Source organism: Idiotropiscis lumnitzeri, chromosome 11 (genome assembly GCF_059441095.1).
Source record: "Idiotropiscis lumnitzeri isolate Australia: NSW breed Sydney's pygmy pipehorse chromosome 11, RoL_Ilum_1.0, whole genome shotgun sequence".
In the NCBI taxonomy this organism is placed as follows: Eukaryota; Metazoa; Chordata; class Actinopteri; order Syngnathiformes; family Syngnathidae; genus Idiotropiscis; species Idiotropiscis lumnitzeri.
In genome coordinates, this window is record NC_142401.1 from 1,858,371 (window position 1) to 1,883,874 (window position 25,504).

General features: G+C 43.4%; 1 protein-coding gene across 2 annotated transcripts in view; it reads left to right on the top strand.

Annotated features, from left to right (window-relative positions):
- Positions 1-25,147, top strand: part of cdh22 (cadherin 22) — a 169,236-nt gene extending 144,089 nt beyond the window's left edge. For both annotated transcript variants that reach the window (XM_088308827.1, XM_088308828.1), the window contains 5 exons: positions 6,984-7,105; positions 12,965-13,082; positions 15,210-15,359; positions 15,620-15,721; positions 24,272-25,147. In XM_088308827.1, the coding sequence (XP_088164953.1) occupies positions 6,984-7,105; positions 12,965-13,082; positions 15,210-15,359; positions 15,620-15,721; positions 24,272-24,813 (1,034 nt within the window). In that variant the 3' untranslated portion in view covers positions 24,814-25,147. The remainder of the gene's footprint in view (positions 1-6,983; positions 7,106-12,964; positions 13,083-15,209; positions 15,360-15,619; positions 15,722-24,271) is intronic.
- Positions 25,148-25,504: the final 357 nt, after the last annotated feature.

Below are 25,504 nucleotides of genomic sequence, written 5' to 3' on the forward strand. Positions count from 1 at the left end.
CTTTTTTTTTCTGAATGCCATTGTAATTGTATTGTATTCTGTGTGTCTGCTTTTGTCAGCGCAAGCGCAACGTAAGTGTGTCGAGAGCGAATCATTCAGCTCCGTCTTTAAATGAATCTTGTCAAATCTGAAAATTGTCTGAAAGTTACAATCGCTGCAATGATTGACACGTCTTGTCCACATGGGGTACAGAAATAACCCAGAACCGGCAGCGGGGAACAGACATCTCCAATTCCCACCATCATTATCGACTGAGGCGCTTCAACAGGGCAACGGAAAAACAACATAACGGGCCTTTATTCCCTCGTAGCGTTGATGCAATTTTCATTTTGGATAGCTGACCACTCACTCGTGTACTCAACAGACGATTCTCATCTTTTAAGGTTGACCACAATACTCCTCATGACAGATGGAGAGTCAAATGTTCCCATCGATGAACATTTGAGACTCTGGAGAGGTGTGAGCTGTGCTGCCGCTTCTGAGTGTTCCACTTGTACAAGTGGAAAAAGTAGTTGATGTTCAGGAAAAAAAAATGGGGTGTGGTGTCATAATATTAATAATAATATAATATTATATTATTAAAGAGGATAATATAATATATTGTAATTTATTTTTATTTTTATTTTCACTTTGAACACTGAGTCTACCTGCCTTCGAAGCACATAGTTACTTTACCCAAATTGCAAGTATTGCATTTTCCCTCATGAAGGCAGCACTTCATCGCCAAATACAAATACAGCGACACTGTGACGACAACTCGCCCTCGATGACGACAATAAAAAGCAAAAGCTAATGTATGCACTTCTGTCTGGCCGGAGCCTGAAAGTGGATCTGGGTCTTTGGCCACATTCCTGTCGGAGAAACTTGTTGTTGGTTTGGTTATGATTTCAATGAGCCCACGATTCGCATAGTTAATAAGCAATCACCCAGAGACACATTTTTGTTTAATTCCACATTCCAGACACCCAACTCTTTGTATACAAGCCATTAAAAAGTCTGCTTCCCATAATTTGTCCCCTTTTGAGGCCGCAGATGCCACGGGGTCAACTTGTCTGAGGACACGGTTAAAACTGGAGTCACGCGGCAAGACCTTTAATTACGCCGCACGTCCTTTCGCAACCTTTGAACCTTTGTATCGCCACTATTGGACAAGTGACAAGAGCTTTGCGACCACGCTCGGCCGTCTGAGCCCGAGGATTAACCCAGACGACAAAAGTGCAAGATGCACACTAAATGTCAGCCGGCACGCCACTGCATTAGCGAGCGTGCGCTCGTTCTCCTCCAGACGAGTTCAAACGTACGCACACAGCCCATCTTCACATTCTTCCAATTAAAAGTTCTCATCGCCTAACCCTTATTTAGCACTTTCCACACATCCCGCCGAGTTAGACTGACATATAATTTTCTGATAGCAAGTCTGATATCACAGAGCTGAAATACTTTTCTTTTTTTCTTTTCTTCTTACCCAGACAGGTTGGTTCACCCCGGGGATAGATAGATACAGGTGCGGTTGGAAAGTCTTTATCTCTTGCAGGATTGAAGGGAAAAGTAGATTCACTGCAGCATAAATTGTCTGGCAAATAAATGCGCACAGTTTGATATTTGTTACATCAAAACAGAATTCTGCCCAACTTGAAAGAGCAGACACGACACACGAGCACCGTTTATGTGTGTGTGTGTGTTTCATCAAAACACAGCAGAATAGAGTAAATAAACTTTTGGGTTTTTTTTTGTACGTCGGCAAGGCCACTTTGTCGTCTTTGTCGGTCAACATCAGGTGGCTGTGCTGCGTAAATGGCGGCCTCCTTGGATGGCGGGAACCGGCTGGATTCATTTTTCTCATTCTTGTCCCACAAACACAAAAAAATATCAACATCCTGTTTAGAATTTTTGACTTCTGCTTTAAGTGGCTCAGTCAGCGGTGGTAATATTAGTCAATTTTCACAGAGGATAAAGAATATATGCCATTGAGCATTTTTATATTAGCTATGTTATGTTAGCATGAAGCTAGCGGACTTGAAGGCAAAGTTTTGTGGTCGTTTGAAATTTTATTTTTATTTTTTGTTTGGAAGATGTATTCAATATACCAAATTTGCTTTGGGTGCCGGGCACTGAGCAGCTAAAACTTTTTATTTTTTTAAAATTAAAATCCGTCGTTTGTCTCTTAAGCAGCATGAAACAATAATAGAGCTAAAGAAAAATAAAAGCCGAGCCAAAAGCTTCTGTTTTTTTTTTTTTCGGAAAGACTGTGTGTCACGGAAGGACAAAGGAAGAAATCAGCGAGAGTGCTTTTGTCACAAAGGTTACCGGCGTGCCGTAATGCGTCACGACTTGTCCCCCGTGACAAATTCAATCAAGAGGTCGTGGCTACGCGACGAAACAGACAATTCTCTCCTGTGATGCTCCCCGAAAGGCCAGCGAGGACTCAATCATGTTGTACTCGTGCACTTAGACAACAAGTTAGGAACTAATAGAGATGTCTGGAAGGAGCAAAAGAAAAGTAGTCCAAAAAAAACCAAAACGTCGCAGGAGCAGTCCAGTTGAGACGCGTGTGGATCGGTTACAGTACGTGACATTTGTGTGTTTCTACCGTCCACGGTGGTCGATTGACATCACGCCATGAGGAGAAATGTCATGCCAAATGGCTGTGTTGCATGAACAAAGAAGCGCTTTGGTGAAAATCAGCAGCAATTCCCTTTCAAAAGGTAAAAAAAAAAAAAAAGGAAACTTTTGGTTTGTGACTAAATGGATCCTCAAGTCCAAGATTTGCTGAATGCGTCCACTGGCATTTCCTTTCGTTGTCTCATCGAGAAGAAATTCAGGCCATGAGAAAAGTCAAGATTGTCGCGCGTGGCATCGTTGCCATCACAACGTTATACGTTACGGCCAATGGAATGAAATCCCCTGAGGTCTTGCCCGTAAGCGGAGCGAGATGAGATATATTCCTGATTTAGTTTGGCGAACTACACCTTTAAAACACCTCAGGGCTCGCAAACGTGAAGGGCAGCAAGATGATGTCAGGAGATTCCTTCTTATTCCCTGTTGCTCAATCTTGATAGCGGCAAAACAATTTCCCCCGCCTCGTTCTTGTCACGGAAAGGAGGGATTTTTCTTTCTCCTCACGCGGAAATTCTGACTATTATTCCGATCATTATTATTTACTTTTAACAGTGTGTCTTTGTTTATTTATCCATGTGAGGAATGGATAGTGGCAGGTCGACCGATTACATGCACTGCCACTAGATGATACAAGGTACAATTACAATTTAGGTGAGAGTTTTTATCCAATCAGAATTCTGCTGGCTCGTGTTGCCAGGCAGATTCCATAATACCACTGGCACGCATTATTCGTCCGAGGCCTTCAGATACAATCGTGCGGGCGTCTGTTCTGTGTCTAAAAGGGGCTTTCTAAATCTAAAATATATTCTTGCTCTTTTAAACCACAATGGCCGAAGGTGGGAAAAGTGTGGATTTAGTTGCCGATACGCTTGCGAGGCCATTTTCGAGTCGGACTTTTCAAAAGAAGCTCAGTCTTCCAACACACACTCAGAACTGTTTTTCTCTATATTATTTCTCCAGCCGTGGCATCTTAAATGATGCTATTATGAGGGGAATTTACTAAGTAGGACTTCACTGAAGGCCTACGTGTGAAATGCACGGCTCACCACTCTATTTCACAATATCGTATTTACTTTTGACGACAATTTTGGCATTTGTCTCATGTAAAAGAAATCTGGATTAACTCAATAAAAGTTGCGGGAAAAGAAAAAAACGGAGACCTTGCGACACTAGCGACCAGATGCTCGTGCACACATCCGAGACATGCGTGTACAGTGAAAAATGTTTCTCTGTCCTTTCTCCCGAGTTGTGTGGGAATAATTTAGTGCCACTGTGCGGCACAGTGCGTCCTGTGAACATGCACAACAGCTGGCGACTGCCACAAAGCATGCCAACAATATCCAACAATCTACACGACACAATCCTTTTGTTTTTTTTTTGCTTCTTGTCCATCAGCAGACACATTTCGAACAGCGCCACTTGGTCCACACGAATGGATCTGTCTCACTTGATTGGTGTATTTTTTTTCTTTTTTCTTCTTCTTTCTCCTCCCTCAGCCGCATACAGACGGCTTGGGCTGCATAAGTGTGGGAAATGCTTACATTGTTTCATCTGTTTTCAATTGCGGAAATTGAAATGTTTCATGTGTAACATGGGATGATTGCAGCTTTTCATTGGGGCTCAGCGGGGACGGCGACATAATGAGGAGACAAAATTAGCCGAACAGAAACCATCTCTTTTGCCGGCGCAGCTCTTCCCGCCTCTCTGTTCTCGTTCCTGCTCTGCCACAATGCGGCCCCGATGAAATAAATAAAGAAATAAATAGCTGCATTGATGTGAGGATTATACCATTAGCGGCAGCCAGCGTTCTCATCAGCGGCTGGGACACTACTGGACACAATACTGTATGCGCGCAGATTGCACCGGAGAGCTGGACAAATTCTCTACTGTGGCTATTATTATTTTTTTTTCATAGCCACTGCCTTCCATAAAAGTGCTGAAGCCATATTTCGGCATTTCCCCCCCAAATATTAGTGCTCTATTTCTAGTTTTGTGGTTTGCAGCGATGTCGAACAGCACCCATCACATTGAAAGCTGAACATCATTACCGATGTCAAGTGTGAAAGTCCAAGGCGAGAAGTTAGATTTTGTTCGTTAAGCAGAAAGCTAGCTAGTTAGCAGTTTGGTAGGCGAATGGGTTGAAATCCATTGGTTAGCTAAGCAAGCTAGGGTGAGTAGCATCTTAGCTAGTCGGAAAGTCCGAGGTGCTGTCGCGACATCTCAAAGTTCGATTGTTGAATCGGGACGGGCTGTCAGGTTAAATGAGCACTGTGATTGGCTGTCAGCTAACGAATCAGTGCACTGGACAAGAACAGGAAGCGACAAAAGCGGCAAATTAACGCTATTTTTCAAGAACTAAATAAACTTTGCTCATTTTCACATCTCCTCTAACGGCTGGCTGGATAGAAGCGCGCAAAGACAAAGTAAGCACTCTCATTCACGAATGACCGCCGTTTTTGGATATCGCCGTCAAAATGCCTTGCAAATGCGAGGGTTGGCCACAACGGCCGACGTCGGTTTGATGTGTAGAGGCCTTTAGTTATTTAGTTAGCTTTTTAGCCAGGTGGCTCCACCATTAAGGAATTTGTTAGCCTATTAGACATTTGGATTGCTAGTTATGTAGTTAGCAAGCTAGCTAGCTAGGTAGCTAGGTAGGAAAGTGGGAAAGTGGCTTGCTCATTAATTGTCAGTACTTGTCAGTCTGTTTGTGAGTAATTTTGTTAGATTTGTTGGTCTGATGTTTTGGTGATAAGTGAATGAATGCACTTGTTAGCCACCATTTGAAAGAAGCTGTTGTCAAGAGTGAGCGCAACTAATTGCTTTTGTAAACGCCTAATTAAAACACTCAACATCAATGCGATGAGTGACCTTTTGCTGGAATGGTTGTTTTTTTTTTTTGTTTTTTTTTTTGTGTACTTATCGTTGGTTGGTGGGTAGAAGTTTTTTTTTTTTGTTTTTTTTTTAAGGAATCATAGTTACGTGTGCTGAATGGTGACTACTGATGTACTCATTAAAAATGTTCTCTAATCAAGCCAACACCTGAAGGTAACATGACTCTCATTTAGCTTAATGTTCTCTCATTTCCATTCCGTCTCCAACCTCAAATTGACTCACACACAAACACACTCACTCCCACACACACCCCAACACACACATATATATATATACATATATATATATATATGTATGTATGTATGTATGTATGGGGAAGAGAGAGAGAGAGATTTGACGTTTTCCCTCCGCCCGCCCCCCCCCGGTACATAATGTTTGTTGTGAGGACATTGGACAAATGAAGATACAAGAAAATGTCAAAGTAATTTGAAGTAGCTTTTGATTGTGCTAATTATATCATCCTCACTCCTCCCACGTTGACATTTTCGCCCATTAAGATCGCCGCCCGAGTGTATGTTCTTGCTACTGTGTGATCGAGCTTAAATGTCCTAATGAATAAAACAATCGCCTTTGCCGCTACGTGTTCCTCATAAAGTCGGCATCGTCAAGCGATGGATGCGAACATCGGTTTTATGAAACCTAACAAGAAAACAAATCCGAAACCCCTCATTTTAAATGATGATAATCCCAGTTGAACAGATTGTAATAGAATCTTCGACGCAAAATGTAAAAAATAAATAAATACAAAAAAAAAAACCTCACTCACTCTTTGACTGCCCATTAATCATAAATGGTTTTTTTTTGTCTGGATTAACTTTTTTCTTTAATTTAGCTGATTTGACAGTCCAACTGTTCAACAGAATGCCAATAACCCCCAAATCCAAATAATTTTTTTTTTTTTTTTTAAATAATTCTTTTTTTTTTTAATCGTATATTTTTTAACTTTAAAACGTGACGGTGAGCATAACTGCGTTCCTGCCGACACTGCTTCCAGACAGATGACACTTCTTTTGTGTGCAAATAGAGGAGCATTGTGCGTTTGACTTTTACTTTCTTGACAGAGCGAAAGATTTTCTTTTAAAGCTAAAGAAGTGAGCATGTTGTACTCAAGCTTTGACTTATTTCCTTACAAACGGCAGCGATGTGCCGCCGCCTGATGTGCAAAAGCGGCTTCCGTAACGTCGCCGTGTTTGGTCCTACTGCGTTATTTTCAGCGCCGGGCCCCGTGTTGTAAAGTCAGCACGCTGACACCTCTGCGCTCCTTTGACAATGTCAGCGTTTTGACAGCGCGGACCGCCAAAGTGCTGCAGCGCCACGCCGTCGCTGACTAACTTGTGAAAATCAAGTAACCCTTTTCAGACGGACGCATTGATCCAAGTGAAAGGTCAACTGAGATGTCACAGATGCAAGGCTCCCAAAGCAGGACGACACTCTCAAAAGATCGCTCGCTGCTCTTTCTGTTTCACGTGTAGATAACCACACCATGGCGTCGCACTCGGCGGTGAGCATTCGAATCCTGGATGTGAACGACAATCCTCCTGAGCTGGCCATGCCGTACGAAGCTTCCATCTGCGAAGATGCCAAAGCGGGCCAGGTAATATTCTATTCATTCTTTTTCCAGAATAAAGTGTTCAACGTGCTGGGATGAATGGTTTTGTAATTCCTTTTTAGTCGTTGAATAAATACTACGTTTCACAATCAAATAATAATCACTTTATTAATTCCAATCTTAAGCGCTGTTTTTGGAAACCGCCCCGAAGTCATTAGCAAGTGTACCTAATGTTGTAGTTGTGGGTTGTACAACGTTTGTAAATGTCAGGTGAGGCGCAAGCGACATAAAAAAACAAAAAAATTCAAGAAATCGTTTTGGGGCATGAAACAGTCCCGGAACAGGTGAGCCTATTTTCACTTTGCTGGCTTCTTGCTCTTTTCGCTGAGAAAACATGAAAAATTCAAAGGGTTATTCGGGTGTTTTATGCTCCCCACACACACGCACATAAAGTGAAAATGCCCTGGGCTAACGTGGATACAATTACATGTTCAAAACAAAGGAGTAATTAAAAAAAACAAAAACAATGCCGCCTCCACGCTGGACGGCAAATTTCCATGAGTAATGAGGTTCAGGTTTGCCCTCCTCTTGATCCACGGGGCCTTAAATGCTTCCATTTGCCAATTCCCACCACCTTATTCCTCCTTCCTCCCCCTCCTCCATTAACCTTCAGCTCGTAATCACACACCGTCCATTAGACGTCCTGCACCAAAAGCTATTCCTATTCCGCAAAAAGCGGGAAACGCCTACCTAGCAACTGTCGGCACCTGTGAGGGGAGCCTATGAAAGGTTAGGCATCAATTTCTGGTTTTATACGCTGCTGCTCCTGCTGCAAGGATTGAATGAAAATGTGTTTGCCTTTGGCCAAAGGCTTTCCCGCACTCATTTTTAGTCCCCGGAGAATCCACAGGAGGCGGCCTGAGAGAAAACAATACTCTCCCCTCCCGTGCCTATTATTTTCATAGGTAACGGGGGTCCCGCAGAAATGCTGTAAGGTTCACGGCGAGGTATGGGTTGCGTAGGCACGTGTTGATAGCGGAGAAGATTGGTGAAGGGCAGCACCCTGACAACAGAAGGATTCTTTTTTTCACGTTCCTGTGAAAAACACAGAAGTCCAATTTAGATTATTATAATTTTTTTTTGGAACAATTTCCTGTTAATGGGATTTCAGGAATGCAGAAAAGCCATTAACGTTTTTCACAGGACAGCGACAATTTGTCAAGAGCATTTTTGACTTGAACACACACACACTTACACACGTTGAAATGATGATGTTGATCAACTCAAGATCCTGCCGGCGTTCGGCCGCGTTCACAGTCGCGGTGCAGAAGGAGCTTCAGTTTTTCTGAAGACGATGAGATCAATTTTAACGGATTCAAAAACACGCAAAAACATTCGTGAACGACGTAACGGGACTGAAATGGACGAGATGAATCAAGTCAATGCAATTGGTTTATAATCGGCAGCTCTGGTGCGTCTTTTTTATTTGTTTCACTTTGACCATTATGGCCCATTTTTAATTTTCCACTTCTGTGATTTTTATTTTTTATTTTGATTTTATTTACCTATATGAACTTGGTGTTTGACTGACAACAGTCCAGGGTATCCGCCGCCTCTCACATAAAATGTTCTGTGATCGGGTCCCTTTCACCCGCAATCCTAATGATGAGAAGCAATGTAAACAATGCACGGGTGGACTATTAAGAATGTTTTGAAGCTATATCAATCATTGCTTTTACAATTATTAACTTTTACAATTGAGGTTTTTATGATTATTATAAATATTTTTTAAATCCTTGTGTCCAACCTGAGAGGTTTGACTGGATTTTGTCCTTTTGAATGAGTTACCTCAAGAAAAGTTAAAGTATAGAAATCCGCCAGCATTCTTTTGGACTCTCAAAGGCCAACACCTCATTGAAACTGTCATAAATGAAGAAAACATTTCCTTCACTTCAAATAAAAACCAAATCGGATGAGCTTCTCCTCCTTGCCTCACGCACCCGGAGAATGTTCACTCCTCTACATTCCATCTGGCTACTGTGAAAAGCAGGAATAAATAAAGAAATAAAGAAATGCGCGTTTTGAAAGCATCCGCGCTGCTTTTGTTGCGTGCCGAGCGTCTGAGGCCCGAGACGCTGGCAGAATGTATTAGAGCCCACACAACACCTGCTACATTTCACATCAACGCAAAGCAAATCAACTGTCAAATTGCCTCCAATGAGTTTCCAAACTTTTTCACAGAAGGCTGCTCCTGGCATCCATGTTGTCGTTGCAAATGGGCCGAGACTGTCTCCTGGAGTGCGCCACATGGCTTCACCGTGATGCATAGCGCAGGTTTATTGCTCGTCGGCATCTACAGTATCTGGAGTAGTGATAGACCGATGATGGGCTTTTTTCAGGGCAGAGACCGATACCGATTATTAGTAGTCATGGAGGCCGATTCACCGATATTTGAACCCGATAAAGGGATAGAAATTTGGAAGAAACTCCTAAACGTAGTTTAAATGCCTACAAGCACAGCTTTAGTCATTTAAATGTTAAAGCTTTTTTATTTATTTATTTTATATCTTGGAAAATAGAAGTAATAGTTAGTTTTAAAAGTCTAACAAAAAGTGCACGGAACTTCGAAGCTCAGCTGCATGTCTCCTAGTTCAATGAAAACAAACATCTCTTTAAAGATTACTACGGCAAATAGTTGTCTATTAGTTGTGAGTTGTAGTTATTCAACTTTTGGCAAAGTATGTTGCCTGGTGCCTCCCGTGTGACTCTTGGTGAAAACGCAAACAAGCGGCTTACTGCTGATTGGCTGCTACCCACTGCACAAGGAACAAATCAGATGGTGCTGTGGGCGGGCCAATCTGCTTCTGCAGGCAGGGTCACCAGCACAGCTGAGAGAGAGAGAAAAGTGTGCTGCAGCGAGCCAAAATGAAACGGCGTTTCATTTAAAGGCCGATGCCGAGAAGTGGCAAAATCCCAAATATATTGGTGTGGAAGACAGTTTTTGGATGGAGCGACATCATGAGATTCTTAAAAGTGAACTGGCATGTCTTCCCTCTAAAATGTTCTCACTCCAAAGGAAGAGTTGTTCTGCGGCAATTCAAATGAATGACTGGTTGCTTTGCTTGATGGTCCTCAGAGGACACGCCCACCAGAGTCACAAATGCGGTGACGGCACACCTGAAACTTTCAAACTGAAGAAGCGTTTTGGATTTAAGGTGAAGATGTTTAACCAACAAGACAATTCCAGGTGCCTTAATAGATTAGTGAGGTGCGTTAGAAAGCTTTCAAGTGCCAAATTTCAGACTCATGAACGTTTATTATTCGTTAATGTTAAGTTCTTTTTTTATATATTTGGTAAATGTCAAGGCTAAAACTTTTCTCTTTGGCATCATTTTTCACGTTCTATGCAGCTGAGCAGGAACATTTTTCAAGCCGTCGGCCTGGCAAGTCCTTTTAACGACTGCGAAAGTCACTTTTTCTCTCGCACTTTTTTTCTGCTTTGCAGCACAGTGCACTTTACGCTTTGTGTCTAAAAATCATTTCACTTTTAATCTACATTACAAAGCAAGTTTTATTCGTCGGGCCCAATCCGGCTCAATCGGGGAATGTCGTGGGGCTGGAGGGGGAGCTCCATTAAGTTTAAAAAAAAAAAAAAAAAGTTTCCATCTTTTACGAAAAATCGAAAAAAAAAAAAATCAGAGAACACACTAACAAAACATAATTGCCCTGTAGCGTTACAATCTGACAAACAAAATTGCTAAATGAGCTAAAAATAACCAGTGTAAACACACGTGTTTTTTCACATCAGAAAAAAAGAAGCTGAACAAGAATATTTGTGGCATAAGCACTTCTAACTTTTGTGGCGCTTACGTTGCAGCCTTTGAAATGATTCTGTGTTTAAACTCTGCCACTCGAGATTTTATCGACAAAAGCCTTGAGAGATGAATGTCCCTTATATCATTTGATGTCTTGCTATTTTATTTATCGACTCCCCTGAAACGGAAACGCCTTCCCTTCCTCTCGCAACCTTGAGCTGGCAGGAGGGTCTTGAGTGGGCGGGCCGCACTTTTGGGAACGTCTCCCCCTCTGGCTTTCCAGCCGAATGAGGAGATTTCAGGGGGTCACCAAAGGGGAGCGGCGGATCGAGATCTAATGAGGTGATTGTGCTTGAGGGCGCAAAACGAGCTGCTCCATAAACTCCCACCCCACTCGCCTCGTCTTCCGTCATTCGCCCCCTGGGAAAAGTAAACATAAAATGGAGGGCGGCGAACTCATCACAGTCATCATGGACACTTGAATCTATTTTGGCGATCCGGCCTACGACCTCCGTTCGCGAGTTGGGCACCCTTCCGTCATTGTCATAAAATAATCGTCCCCCGTCCTCGTCCTTTCAAAGTCCGCCACTAAATAAAAATCGTGACGAGTGGCGAACAGCGGAGGTTTCATCATTCTGAAAGATTTTTTAAAGCTCATTGGCTGGCTAATTTCCTATTCACATCCACTTTTCATATTTGGACCAATATTTTTAAATGGGGTATTCGCTATATTATAAACACCGGGAGACCCCAATTTCAGGGACGGATAACAAACAATTTCCGTCTGCCCTTTAAAAACAAAACCAAAAAAAAGTCTTCCATCCACAAAATGGGCATCCATCCGGGACAGACGGACGGACCATTCTATACCTGGGACAGAATGACAATTTTATTTCATGTTGTTACACAAATTCTAATCATTTGGATCCAGATTTTTTTTTTTTAAGTAGCTGTGTAATCACCTTGGAAAATGGAACTGGATCCAAATGATTTGATTTCATAAAATTGAGTCAATTCAACAAAAAGTTGTTTGGGTGAAGAATCGTCCAATTTGTTTTGTCGAACCACTTTTGTGACATTTATGCAGACGCTCATTAAGATTTTCTTTGCAAGCTTGCTCAGACTGGTGGCGGTTTTTCCTCGCCGCACGTTGGGCTTCACCCAAGAGAAGCGCCCCTGCTGAGGACTGCGATGGCGAACGCAGATCAAGGCTCACTTCATACATTTCTTCGTCTCGGCTGGAGACAAAACTCCAGCTTATGATGCTTACGCCCCTCCCCCACTTTTGGACTTGAAAATTGCATGAACCTGAAAGGGATTTGGAGAATGATGAGAAGATGAGATCAGGTCTGTTTTGGCAGAGACATTTGAGCTTGTCTGGATCACAGAGGAGTGCCGGAGTTTGTTGTTGTTTGTGTGCGCGAGATCCCACCCAAAAAAATCCTGGCGCGCATTGAGGGACTTTGACGTTTATTCAAGTGTTGTTTCTTCATTTTGGCGCATGGAAGAAATTACACGGACTCGTTTCATGTCCGACGGTGATTTGAGCCTGCGGAGGATCGTCGGTCGTCTGCAGCGAAGTAGGATGAATTGTCACCGAGCCACTCCGGGGATGTTTTGATGTCTGTTCAGCTCAGCTCGAATTGTAGCTCACATCATTGTGTTCACGCCGAGTTCTCCAAATTGGATCACAGTTGAGTTTTATCTTTGAATGTGGATCCCTCTTCTTATAGAAGATTGCCGGACGACACCCCGACCGCATTTTGTGCCTTTCATTTTCTCCCGTCCTTTTATATTCCGGTTGCATTTTGCTTCTTGCGAAAGTGAATGTGGGAGCCCCAATGAAGATTTCCGTTGCTTTATGCTCCGGGAAGCCTTTCAGTGAGACGTTTGGCCCGTATCGCTTTTTTTTTTTTTTAGATTGCAAACTTCTTCCCAAATACTTTTCGGACTTTTCACTGAAAGTCCGAAATCCATTCAAGCTTCATTCAAGTTGTCCGTAAAGTGTGGCGGATTTGTTGACTCCAAGCATTGTGTGCCTCGAACCTTTTTCACACCACATTTTGTCTTCCACGTGTCCTCTCTGCAGATAATTCACACCATCAGCGTGGTGGACAAAGATGAGCCGCAGACCGGGCATCACTTCTACTTCACGCTAGCTCCGGAAGCGTCTGGCAATCGACACTTTGACCTGTGGGACATCAAAGGTGAGATTGTGGACGTTTCTGATTGACCAGAATAGAGAGAGGGGGAAAAAAAAAGTGATGATCTTTCCATGAGAGTTGTTTGGTTTGGCAGGGTTAGGAAAAGCAACACGTGTTGTGGGCTTGTGCATTTGAATTCTTCTCTACTAAAAAAAAAAAAAAAAGTCCATTTTACATAAGACGCCCCCTTCAAGTTTGCTGTTCTTGTTGGCGTCAGAATGACCCAGTTCCCCAAGTTGTTGCGTGTAAAAGTACGCAAAGCACAGCCCAAATGACAACAACTATTCCCCTTACAAGTATGACGGACAGCTCGACGGGATAAACACCCTGAGCAAAATATCCGCTGATTAACTTTTCGCCAACTTCAGACGAGACGCCGTTTATCGCCCGCCGCACATCCATTGGCCCGGTTGCCGTTGTGTCCCACCATAAAAAAAAAAAAACACGTGGGCAGATCCTCGATTAAAGGCACCGACTTAAGCCAACGTGACACGCGGCTAAATCAAGATTGATGTGACACCGGGAAAATGTCACGGGAGCAGCCTGAGCTATGGGGAAATGTCACGGCGCCGGCTGAGGTAGCGAGCGAGGCCCGCTGCAGCCTGAGCGTGAACCTGCACGCACGCACAAATGGGCAGGAAGATGCATCGCTCCAGCCTCCTCCAGCTGTGTATACACACACACACACGTGCACGCATCCATCAGCACGTGTAATTTCCTCTGTGCGAGCGTGGCGCGGCGTGCACGTGTGTGATGAAGTACATGCAAAGGTCGCGCGAACGTGTTTGTTTATGTTTTATATATGGTCGGCCACGGAAGGTAATCAAAAACATCCACACGACAGCGAGCCTTGCATACCTAAGTGGAGGGGGGGGGGGACACGCACACGCAGACTTTGTAATCCTCCCACCCGTTCTCGTTATTGGCTTCTCCCGTGTCTCCTCTGGTGGACACATTTGTCAACCTGTCACTTTCAATCTGTCGCATCTTCTCCTCCTCACGCCGTCTTCGGGTCTGCGCACACACCAGGATGAAGAGAAAAGAAAAGAAGAGAGGAGAAGAAAAAGCCCCCCCCCCGCCCGCCCCAGCTACCGATCGCCGACGCTATCGTGCCGATAAACACTCTTAATGTTGTCGGTGGTCGTCGGGAAACGCAAACATCAGCACGACAAACTCTGCTGATTCTTGACGCGCCGCTTACGGCGACAAAAGTTACTTAAGCAGTTTGCTTGATGAGGTGAAATCGTATTGAACTCGTTCGATGCCATTGACACGTATAGAAGCCAATAAAAGGACTTTTTTTTTTTTTCCATCTGAGCTGGCAGTGAATGAGTGTTGGTGTTGAAGAACTTCAGCTCAAGCTGTTTAGCGTCAGCACTTTTCTTGTCTTCCAAAATCCACAGAAAAGCCGCACCGTTGTATGAGCTGCTTGGTTCAAAATCGAGGAAAAAAAGTAGCGGCTTATAGTCCGGAAAATCCGGTAGATTGATCATATTTCATCCAAATGTAATAATTATATCAAATTTGATCGCAATATAAAGTGGAAAAAAAATGATCTCCGATCTGATTTATCAAATAAAAAACGTCGTATCCGTGATCGAAGCAGTGCTGCTTTTCATCCTCTTTTGAAGAGGAGCTTTTAAGTGGATGACAAACGGTGCCGTGTAAAAGTCCAAAGGACAAGTTCAGAGGCGTGACGTTGCCGTACACAAGCACTAAAAGAGTGATTGTGTTGGTGGCGTGCCAGAGGAGCACCGGTGCCGCCTGGATAATGGTGATGTACGCTCTGGAAGATGGATTGCTCCGTATCGCCTATGCAAGTGTGCCCACCGAGCTGCTCCCACTCTATTTGTCAAAGCCTCCGCAGGAATTCTCGTCCATCCGTCTTTGTCTGCCGGACGGGCTTCGTACACAAAGCCGCCATGTTTCCTTTCTGTTTATTTTCGCCAATGCATCCGAGTTTGTTTTACGGGACGAAATGCGTGATAAATGTTGTCCGACGTGAATGGCCGCAAAAGAGTTGGAACGGCATCTCTGGCGTTGCCATGGCAACCCTTGGAGCGGCGTCTCACAGCGGAAGGCGTTTCCTTTCAAACGGCGTCAACGGTTTCCTTTTCCGGCCCAACCCAGACACCAGCGCCGGCATCCGGACGCAGCGGTCGGGCTTCAACCGCCACGAGCAGAACGTCTACTTCCTGCCCATCCTGGTGGGTGACAGCGGCCCCCCCTCGCTCAGCTCCACGGGCACCCTGACCATTCACATCTGCGGCTGTGACACAGGTGAGCGCCATTAGCCGCCATCACCATCAGCATCGGCTGCACTCAAAGGTCATCCGTGCCCTTTTGCTTTTTGCACGTCATTTCGTTTGCTGCTCACCGCCTCGGAAAACAAGGCAAGCCACAAAGGGGGGGGGGGTCCAAATTGGAATAGACTGTAAACTTGACTAGTCCTCTCTGGATGCATTTAATCAGAGTCCACTCAACTGACTAATGCCTTTGCCTCGATGTAATGCAATATATTTTATTTATTTTTTTTACAGCGGGCGCCATTCAGTCCTGCAACGCCACAGCTTATGTAATGAGCGCAGCTCTCAGCCCGGGGGCGCTTATAGCACTGCTGGTCTGCATGCTCATCCTCATAGGTAAGCCGATGGCTGGATTGACAAAAGGTAATTTATGAGTGTGTGACTTGTATCAGAGGAGAAATGTGTGCCTGATTGATGGGAAGCCACAATTTGTTTGTGTGGGCCTGGTGGCGGTGATCAGCTCAACAAATCAACAGGAGCAGCGAATTTGATCAGGAGGCTGTGCCAAAAAAAAATGCACTGCATCGAAGCTTTGTACAAACAACCCGAAAATCTTTACCGACTCCCTACACGACGAAGGAAAATAATCGGTCATGATGGTGTTGACTGATTTTTATTGTGCTAAAAATCCTCACTCGTGGTTGCAAAATCCCCATCACAGGATAATCTTTTCGAGGACATCCGATAATCGGGCCTTTGTTGATTTTAATCAGAATTAGGTCAAATATTTCTCTTGGGCGTGATTGTCGGTATGTGTGTATCACACTTCACACACCACATGATAATCTTTCAGGATAATCTTGAAGCCACATTGGATTATCGTGCCTTTACTAAATTTGTTCGAATGAAGTGAACGTTCTCAAATTTTATTCCGCCATTTGTACATTCTTATGAGACACAACTTGTGCGATTGTAAATATATCTTCAAGTGTGATGTGCGTCCTCTTGTTTTTGAAGGCCAGCTGAGTGTATTCTGGTTGTTGTTTTTCCTCTTAATTCTCTTCATTGATTTACACAATTCTTTTTGGCGTTGCAATGAGCAGCAGACTGCCTTAAGGACAGAAATTGAAGTTGGTCCTCGGTCCTGCAAATGCGTAGACACTAATAGATAATAAATTGCTTTTAAAAAAAAAAAAAAATGTTTTTCTTCTTTCAAGACACCCGAGCCGCACAAGCGAGATGCCCTTAGTTATGTGGCCCTTTTTCTTTCACTCCATTTCCTTCCTTTTCAGAGCCTGCTTAATTAAAACAACCTTTCTCTTTTTTATTCATATTTTTTTTTTAATGAGTTGTCCTTTTTTTGCGTTTGCACAAAAATGATGTCAACCAATTTAAAAAAAGAACCGTTGGGCGTTTTGTTGATTGTAAAATAAAGAGATTTACACGTGGATTAAACCAAACTGCAAAGTTATGAAATCGCTCTCGCTAAATGCTAACACACGATGCAAAATGCCAGAAATCGGCGTCAACGTCAAATCGTTCAAACCCTTTACGCAACGCCGTATATTTTATTTCCTCTGTGAAAATAAACGTCTACTCCTGCACTTTACGGATCTTAAAAGCGACGTGATTTTCATGCATTCACTCCTCCCCAGTGAAAAATCTTTTTGCATTGGAAAGCGCCGGACAATGTCAATGGCTTTTCGGCCTTGGCGGAGGTCAGCGCTCATCACTTTCTGTTTCGTGGAGATGAAGTGGAAGCAGCCGCCCACTTGACATTGGCAAGACTTTACATCCGTACCTACAAATCCACGTCCGTTTTCCACGCGCAGCTCGATGAGGTTTGCTGTTGTTCTTTGTCAACTTTTTATGAATCGACTTTACACCAGAGGCGAGCGCACGGCGCCACCTGAATGATGGATGAGGCGCCAACCCGCCGCTTGCAAGCGTGACTCACACGGCTATCCGTGTCTTGTAAAGAGCTGGTCCTAATGAGACTTGTTATGAATATGCTTCCATTAAGCAGAACATCTTCTCGGGAGCAGAGCATCACTTATTCATCACCTTTAGAAAAAGCATCCACAAACGCGTCAGATGCAGCCTCGTCGGGCGATTCGAGACGACTGTGTTTGTGTTGCGGGCCACAGGAGCTCAAAGACGCGAAATGAAAATCATTTCAAGGCCTTGGGGTGCTTCACACAAAGCACATGCACAAATATTGCATTTTAGAGTCTCGAATATTACATTTTTTTTTACTACTGTTTGCTGTTACCACTTTATTAAAAAGATTTTGAACAGCGCATCACATACAGATTCACGGGACAGTTTATTAGGTACACCTGAACTAATCCTATGTAAATATGCAAAACATAAAAACAATTGTAAACATATTGTATGCAATGAAATGATGATATGGAATCATGCACAATGCAAACTGGGGCTTCGTATTTTTTTTTTTTTCATACTCATTACAATCTTACTTATGGGAAAAAAAAAACATGTCTGAAAAATCCCAAATTTCCTGTCTCGATGCGCACAAGTAGTGGCGGAGTAACAAGTCCATATCTATTGGCTAATCTGTAATTAACGTCAACTGCGTGAGTAGAAGAAACACACTTAGTAAATCGTTTACGATATTCACTTTACCGTAATGGATGTCAACTTTTTTTTTTTTTCCATTTGATTTTATCTGCATCTTTCATAAAAATACTTGTTTCCATTTGAATGAGTGAGTTGTTCTTGCCGGCGTTCAAGTGCCACTCAGGCTGACTGATTGGTAGAAAATGGAGTGGAGTGTCTTAGCAAAGCACTTTAGAAGCGTTAACACGGGGCGGCGGCGGCGGCGGCGGCGGTCCAGCTTTAGCTCAGTTGAGCTTTGCGTGGTCAGGTGTCATACGTATGCTAGCGGTACTTGAACTCAGGACTTCATTTTTCAACCATGCTTACAAAAGGTTCTACAGAATATGCAGCCTATCTGGCGATATCACTCCCCAAGGCCGCGCCCCTTAAAGGTACATGTCAATGAATGTACTGCAACATTTGTGTGCGTGAATACAGAAATCCAGGTGAAAATCTTGCCACGCAGCAAAATAAGGAAGTAGACGGAATTCCTGCAACACTTCTCTGACTTGCGTTTTGCGTTCAAGAGCGCCAATGTAATTGATTGAAATTTTTTACTAAAAAAAAATACAAATGAATGACCATATTTGGACATAGGGCGTTTCCGCCAGACAGCACCGATTTTTCTTTTCAATAATGTGCGGTGTCTGGTACAGATTAATGTTATTTGAAATCTTTTCAATGGGGAAAATTGAGTTGACGCTCAAGTACATTAAGTGACTGATATCCCGCCAGTACCGCTCTCTCTCTCTCTCTCTCTCTCGCCCAAAATCAAGCGTGATAGTCTCCTAGTTCCCAAGGCACCTAAATGAGCACAAGCTCAATCGAAAATGGATGTAGGAATAATTTTCTGAACGTGAGTGTGTAACTTGTTTATACACACAACAGCAATCCGACTTCTTCACTCTCCTGAGATGCGCCCCCTCTCTGTTGCATCAATGTCGGCTGAAAATGAAAACAAATTTCTTCCTAATTACTTGACAAACAAAGCGTTCCTCCGGCCGGCCGTGGAAAAGGCCCGGTGCGATGAATCGGCGGCGCACCTCAGCATCTGCATGCCTCCAGTCCAATTAACTCCCCATCTGCTGCCGATGAACCTCCGGCTAGGGCGGCGCAGCGCAGCCCGGGGGCAAATTAACCGTCTTGTCAGGAGTGCTTATCGCAACATCTGTAACACACGCTTGGGAGGGATGCAAAGATTTGCACGGAGGAGTGCAGAAGGTCCATGTAGTTTCTACTTGCTCTGTAGAAGGGTGGATAATTTCCGGGAATTTTTCTTGGGAAGTTTTGGAAATAACTGGTATTTTATATTTCACCATATGGAAAGCGCTTTGTGACGGCGCCAGTGAAATGCGCTAAAAAAATAAAGTTTTTATAACAAAAAAATAAATACAATTATTCATTAGTATGTATATTTTTTTCATCAAATTTTCGATCATGAATGTTTTGAGTAAAATGTTACGCAAGTCACTCACCTTCCAACAAAACTAATTAAAACTAAAAATATATTTACTTGCATTTCGAAAGTAACGCTTTTCTTTACAATATTACTGTCTGTATATAGTAATAAGTTACAGATTACTTTTAAGTTACTTTTTTTAATCAGTGATTGATTTATTAATACTTTTGACATTTTAAAAGGAAATTAAGTTGCAATGAGGATTTTTAACATCACTTTTGTTTTGAGGCGCGATAATGTAAGGCAATATTGTATTCCAAAAATATAAAGAGTATCTCATGATGTGACTTTGACACTGCCGAAATGTAATAATAATATTCCCTTTATTAGTCCCACAATGGGGAAATTCGAGATTCGAACCCAGGCCTCCGGGGGAGACCAGGTCCCGAACGCGGCGCCTTAGACCACTCGGCCATCCTGGCAATAATATGTTACTGTCATGGATTACTTTACCCTCACACATTCCGCCAACGTTGTTCCCCACCGACGCCAATCTCCAAGTGAACTGGAGCCGTCGCTTCAAGTGTCCGTGGGGCTAATAGGCAGCGACGCCGGCTTGCTATCAGCGAGGGTTTGTCACAAGGTTAAATCGGCCGTGCTCGCTCTATTTGCACAAGAAGCATCTGCACATACGATGGAGTTGAGAGCCTTTTTTTTTCTTTTTTCCCCGGCTGACACTCGCCTCATTAGGGCTGAACCCAACGCGCCCGATTTAGTATGCGCAGAGGTGCGCGCCGCAATTTACCACGCGAACGTTCGCCCCCCCCACCGCCCCCGAACCCCGTGGCAATTAATTCGGCCCATTCACGGCGGAGAACAATAAACACAATTGTTATAGGCACGGCCTTCCCAGTGGAGCCCGGCAAACAATGTGAGAGGCGAGTGATTGGATGTTATCAGCGAGAACGCGTGCACGTTCAGTCAGGCTCCCTCGAAGTCTCACAAGGCTCTTTAGGTGAGCACAAAAGTGACTTTTTTTTTTTTAGACCATTTACACAAATAGTGGCTATTATCAGGAACGGCTGAGATGATTGCATTCCGAAGGGAAGGAATTTAGTGGAAATCCAACAAAATTTCGGACACAATTTGTTCTTTGTAGGAGTACTGGAAATTGCAAAAATGAGCCCTAAATGGCCACTTAAGACACGAAAGAGCAGATTTTACAAGCACTGGGTCTGGAGACGTCTTTGTGGGTCGCCGCATTCTAGAAATCTCTGGCAAATGTCATGTGGTTGGTTGAAACAAGCTTCAGAAGCCGAAAAATTTTCATCTTTGAAGTGCACCGAGAAATGACCAAAATGGTTCGAAACTGCTGCGGGTGGGAAAAAAAAATTGCAGACGCACCAGACATGGTTTTTTTTTCCCTCAGTTTTTTTGGGGTCGATTCATAATTCGGGTCAAATGTCATGTGTGTCAAGTGAAAAGTGGCTTTAATTTGAGACTCATTTTTCACACACGCACAAAAACTGTAAATTATTCAAAGGACTCAAGTTATCTGTTTGGAAAATTAAATTTAAAAACTAAAATAATTCCAAGTATTTGCAACATGTTTTTGAGCCTTTTTTTGTTGTTGCTCTCAAATTAGACCCGCGCACCAAATTCCATGTTGCTAATAACTTCTAGGCTTGATTTAAAAATTAAACAGGTGTCGGCAAACTATGGCCCGGGGGCCACACGTTAAACGTTTTAATCCGGCCCGCAGATATTTTGTTGTAATGTAAAATGAAATGTCATTTTTTTTCTCGGATGCGGTGAGGTTACCAAAACTCTCCATCCATCTGCTTCTGGTTCGGCCCCTCTGTCAAATTTTAGAGCCCATTGTGGCCCACCAATCAAAATGTTTGCCCTCCCCTGGTCTAAAACAACCATACAAAGGTCACTTCAAAATAAAAGAGATCTCATTTTTTAAATATACTTTTTATTTTCTTGGTCTTTTTTATTTTTTTGCTTGTTGAAGCTTTTCCGCTTAATTTTCCTCAAGTTGTAACTATTTATGGTCTGTATTATTGTTTTTTTCCTTTTACCGCCGTGCTTCGTTTTTAAGCAATTGCGTGTTATTTTTTTTTCTCCTGAGATGATTGGCAGCCACCCCCCCCCCCGTGGACAGAATGCAAATGATGGAAAAGATTTGAACTTCCAAGGCTCCCTTGAACTTTTCCATCTATCAACGGCAGTATGCAAATTCCCCGGACACAGCTGACGCGATGGCCTCACTGTGTGCATGTGTGCCGTTTGTCTTTTGCTTTAACGATTGTTGTTGTCGGGTTCACAGCTTCAAACACGGTGCACCCGCCCTGGCCTGAACCCGCCATGTTCTTCCGAGTCGTTTTATCTCCGCCAGCATTTCAGGCATTGATTCCTGGAGCTGGTAATGATCTCTTTCTGCTGGCATCCTTTAATTGTTGCCTTCTAGAGATACGACACAGCCGGATACCGGTCGACTCGAACAGATTCATTGCAGCTCCGTTCAGCAACATGCTACGCCTAAACAATGCGTATTACAAAAGAAAATGGAGACTTCTAGAATGGTAATTTGAATGTCACGTTGTAGACACTTGAAACAAGTGGAAATACAAATGTTTAGGTCTTCGAATGACTGTAGCATGAAGTAACCAGTAGCTTGTGCCTAAAACAATATAAGTGAGCTTTTTTCATTTTTTTACTGCATCATGTGGCTGACATTGCTACCGTACTTGTACTATACATCGAACGCTTATCTTGGGGTACATGTGTAAAGTCTACACACCCCTGTTCCAATATCATTTGTGAGAGCAAAATAAATATTTCCAAACCTTTTCACCACTAACTCATTCACTTGGAGCCAATTGAAAAATATATATTTTTGACGTCTTTAGCAGTCAATGGCAGTCAATGAGTTAATGTCAATCATAATATTTGTAACGTGCATTCAAACTCAACTGACACCATTTAAAATTGCGTCTTATTAACCCCAAATAAAGTCCAGATGTGTCATAGGCTAAATTATTTGAAATTAAATTAAAATAAAAATGTAAATAAATAAAACATTTAAAAAAATAAATAAATAATGATAGTATTAATGATAATTCTATTTAGAGATGTATAAATTCATTTTCTGTTGTCCAATATGTTGCTTTTTTAATATCAGTTTGTTGTACTTGTACTTGGCCAGTAATAATAGTTTTTAGTAAATAATTACTCTTGAATTTAAAGAACATTCCGATGTTTTTTTTTTACTTGCAATGTGTTTTTAGTGAGGATAAGTGGTTTGGATAATGGATGCATGGTTGGATGTAATTACAAGTAATCGTTGTGCTATTTGCGGTTATTTGCCTCATTTCAAGTGCTGATGCATTCTCGCAGTTTTACTTGAATGAGTATTGATATAAAGCTCGTCCCTCCCACTTTTTAAGTCATTTAAATCATATTTTTTGGGCAAAGCTGCAAAATCAATGCTCATGCATTTCAAATGGAAAAGCTTGACACCGAAATGCTCTTCGCCTCCTGCTGTGTTACAATGTTGGCGCTCATTGGAAAAGCCATCATGCACAGGCACGTGTTTTTATGGCGCAAAGTCGATATGTGAAGAACAGCGAGGACGCTTTTCGGGGCATTCGTTCTATCAGTGTTGTATTTGTTTCAAAGTCTGGAGGATTCTTGCTCTCGCAAGAGAAGTGGAATCAACATTTAAAGATTAGCCGTTTCATGTGGTGGAGAAGGTTCTGGCCCCAAAACAAACAAATTGTTTCAAATGATTTGGGTTCCCTGAAAATGTTGAGATGATGGGTTGAAGATTTGGGTGAAAACCACAACAAAAAAAAAAAGCCTTTGACCTTATCGACAGAATTGTAGCAAGAATCTACAAATGTTTAAATACAAAAATATATTTTTTGAAAACATTTTTTTTTATAAATTAATATTAAACATCAGTTTCACCTTTTTTGAATCAGAGAGGGAAGCGAGAAAAAATTCAATAAAGGCGATGTGTGAGTGTGTGAGGCTCGCTCGGACAGGAAATTCTCGTACGTACAATAAGCCAAGAGCGAAAACGGTGACACAATTTCAGCGGAAATAATCTGCCGGATACCAAATCAGACAAAAACCAGCCCAAATGAAACGACGATTCCACTGTAACGCAATCGCACGACTTATTTTACAGAATCGCTAAGGTGCTAATACGCTAAATATTGGACCCGATCAAAGAGTGGCGAATGAACTAAGACAACATCCACAAAATATATCCCGGAAACAGCGACGTGTTGTTGTGAAAGCTACAGAATTAACAGAAACCAACAAAATGAAATGGATGGCGCCGCAACAAGGAAAAGATGACTCCAAAATAAAAATAAGTCTCAAAAACTAACTCTGCCTAGAAAAACAAAAATAAAAGAATCTGAACTCCACCAATCAGGCTGATGAACTCCTCATTTACTGCCATTGACGGCAAGAGACGTCCATGAGCCCTTCTTTTTTTTTTTTTTTTTACTCAGCTGAGCTAATGAGAAAAACACGGTAGAAGAAGAATTGAAAGCATATCAAGAATTATGAATCCAGATAGCTGGAATATGCAAAGGAGACTCCGCCCATCGACGCTACCAAAAAGTCAACACAGCAAACGGATAACGGGATCATGACACATATTTTACGTACACATCATCTACAAAGGACACAACCTGAAACCATGAAATATGGCCCTTGGACAGAAAAAAGCTTGCCCACCCTTGGGACACGAATTCTCGGTTTTCTAGAACGAGTCCCCTTTAAGGTTTGATGCAGATGGGTTGATGATTAAAAGCGCCGATCTTCAGGCTAAATCTTTTTATTTTTTTGATCATCCTTCCACTAACTGCCACGTAACTCTTCCCATGCCCGCCCTTCTGCCCCTCCAGTCCTCGTCTTGCTCATCCTGACCCTCAAACGCCACCGGAAAGGCCAACGGATGGCTGAGGACGAGGAGGACATGCGGGACAACGTCATCAAGTACAACGACGAGGGCGGCGGCGAGCAGGACACTCAGGCGTACGACATGAGCGCCCTCAGGAACCTCTACGACTTCCCCGAGGCCAAGAGCGCCGCCGCCGACTCGGTGCCGGACATCCGCACGCTGCCGCAGTGGTTGCAGGCGAACCGATTAGCAGGCGGGGCGGCGGCGGCGGCGGAGGCGTGCTCGGCCGCCGACTTCTCTCTCTTCAAAGGTTACATCCGCAAAAAGGTGGAGCAGGCCGACGCCGACCTGTCGGTGCCGCCGTATGACTCGTTCCAGACGTACGCCTTCGAGGGCACGAGCTCGCCCGCCCTGTCGCTCAGTTCCATCCACACACTGTCCACCACGTCCGAGCAGGATTTCTCATACCTCAGTGACTGGGGGCCGCGGTTCCGGCAGCTGGCGGGCTACTACGTGCCGGGAAAGCCCGACGAGGACGGGTCCTAGCAGAGCGTCCAGTCCTGCGCAGAGACTTCTTCTATATTCTCCTCTTTCTTTTTCCTGTGTTCTCCTAAAACACACAGCAAAAAGACCTCCTTTTCTCACTCGGTTTCCCCCGACCCGCTTTTGGCTTTTCTGACGGATTTTATCCGGAAATTGAGTGTGACAGCCGTGAGAGAAAGGAGATGTCAGCTTGGCGGAATTGCCAAACGGAAGGTGAAAGCAGCCGGAAACCTTCCGGTAAATCTTTGAAATATTGTGCAGGAAACATCTGTGTGGACAAAAGTATTGGGACACACTTTTTTTTTTTCAAAGATTTAATCAATCAGGGGTCCGATTAGAGCCAGCCATCCGTTTGTTTTCAAAATTCTCACACGGCCGGATAATTAGCCCGATCCGAATCTCCAATCCCCCCCTCCCGACGATCAGAGCGACGCTCCGATTATCGTGATGGCTCTTATCAGAAATTCCTGCCGTGTGCGCTCGTTAGTTCGTGTGTCTGGCCGAACTATATTGGCCGGAGGCGACAGGAGGAACGACACACACCGTCCAGTATTATTGCGTAACTGTTTATTTGCCCCCATGCACACACGGTCCCCATGTAAGGTTCCTACCTACACACGTCACCTAATACTACAGGAAGGACTTTGGGGGCGGTCCGATCTCAATTCGGGATATTCAAACATGTCGGATTGTT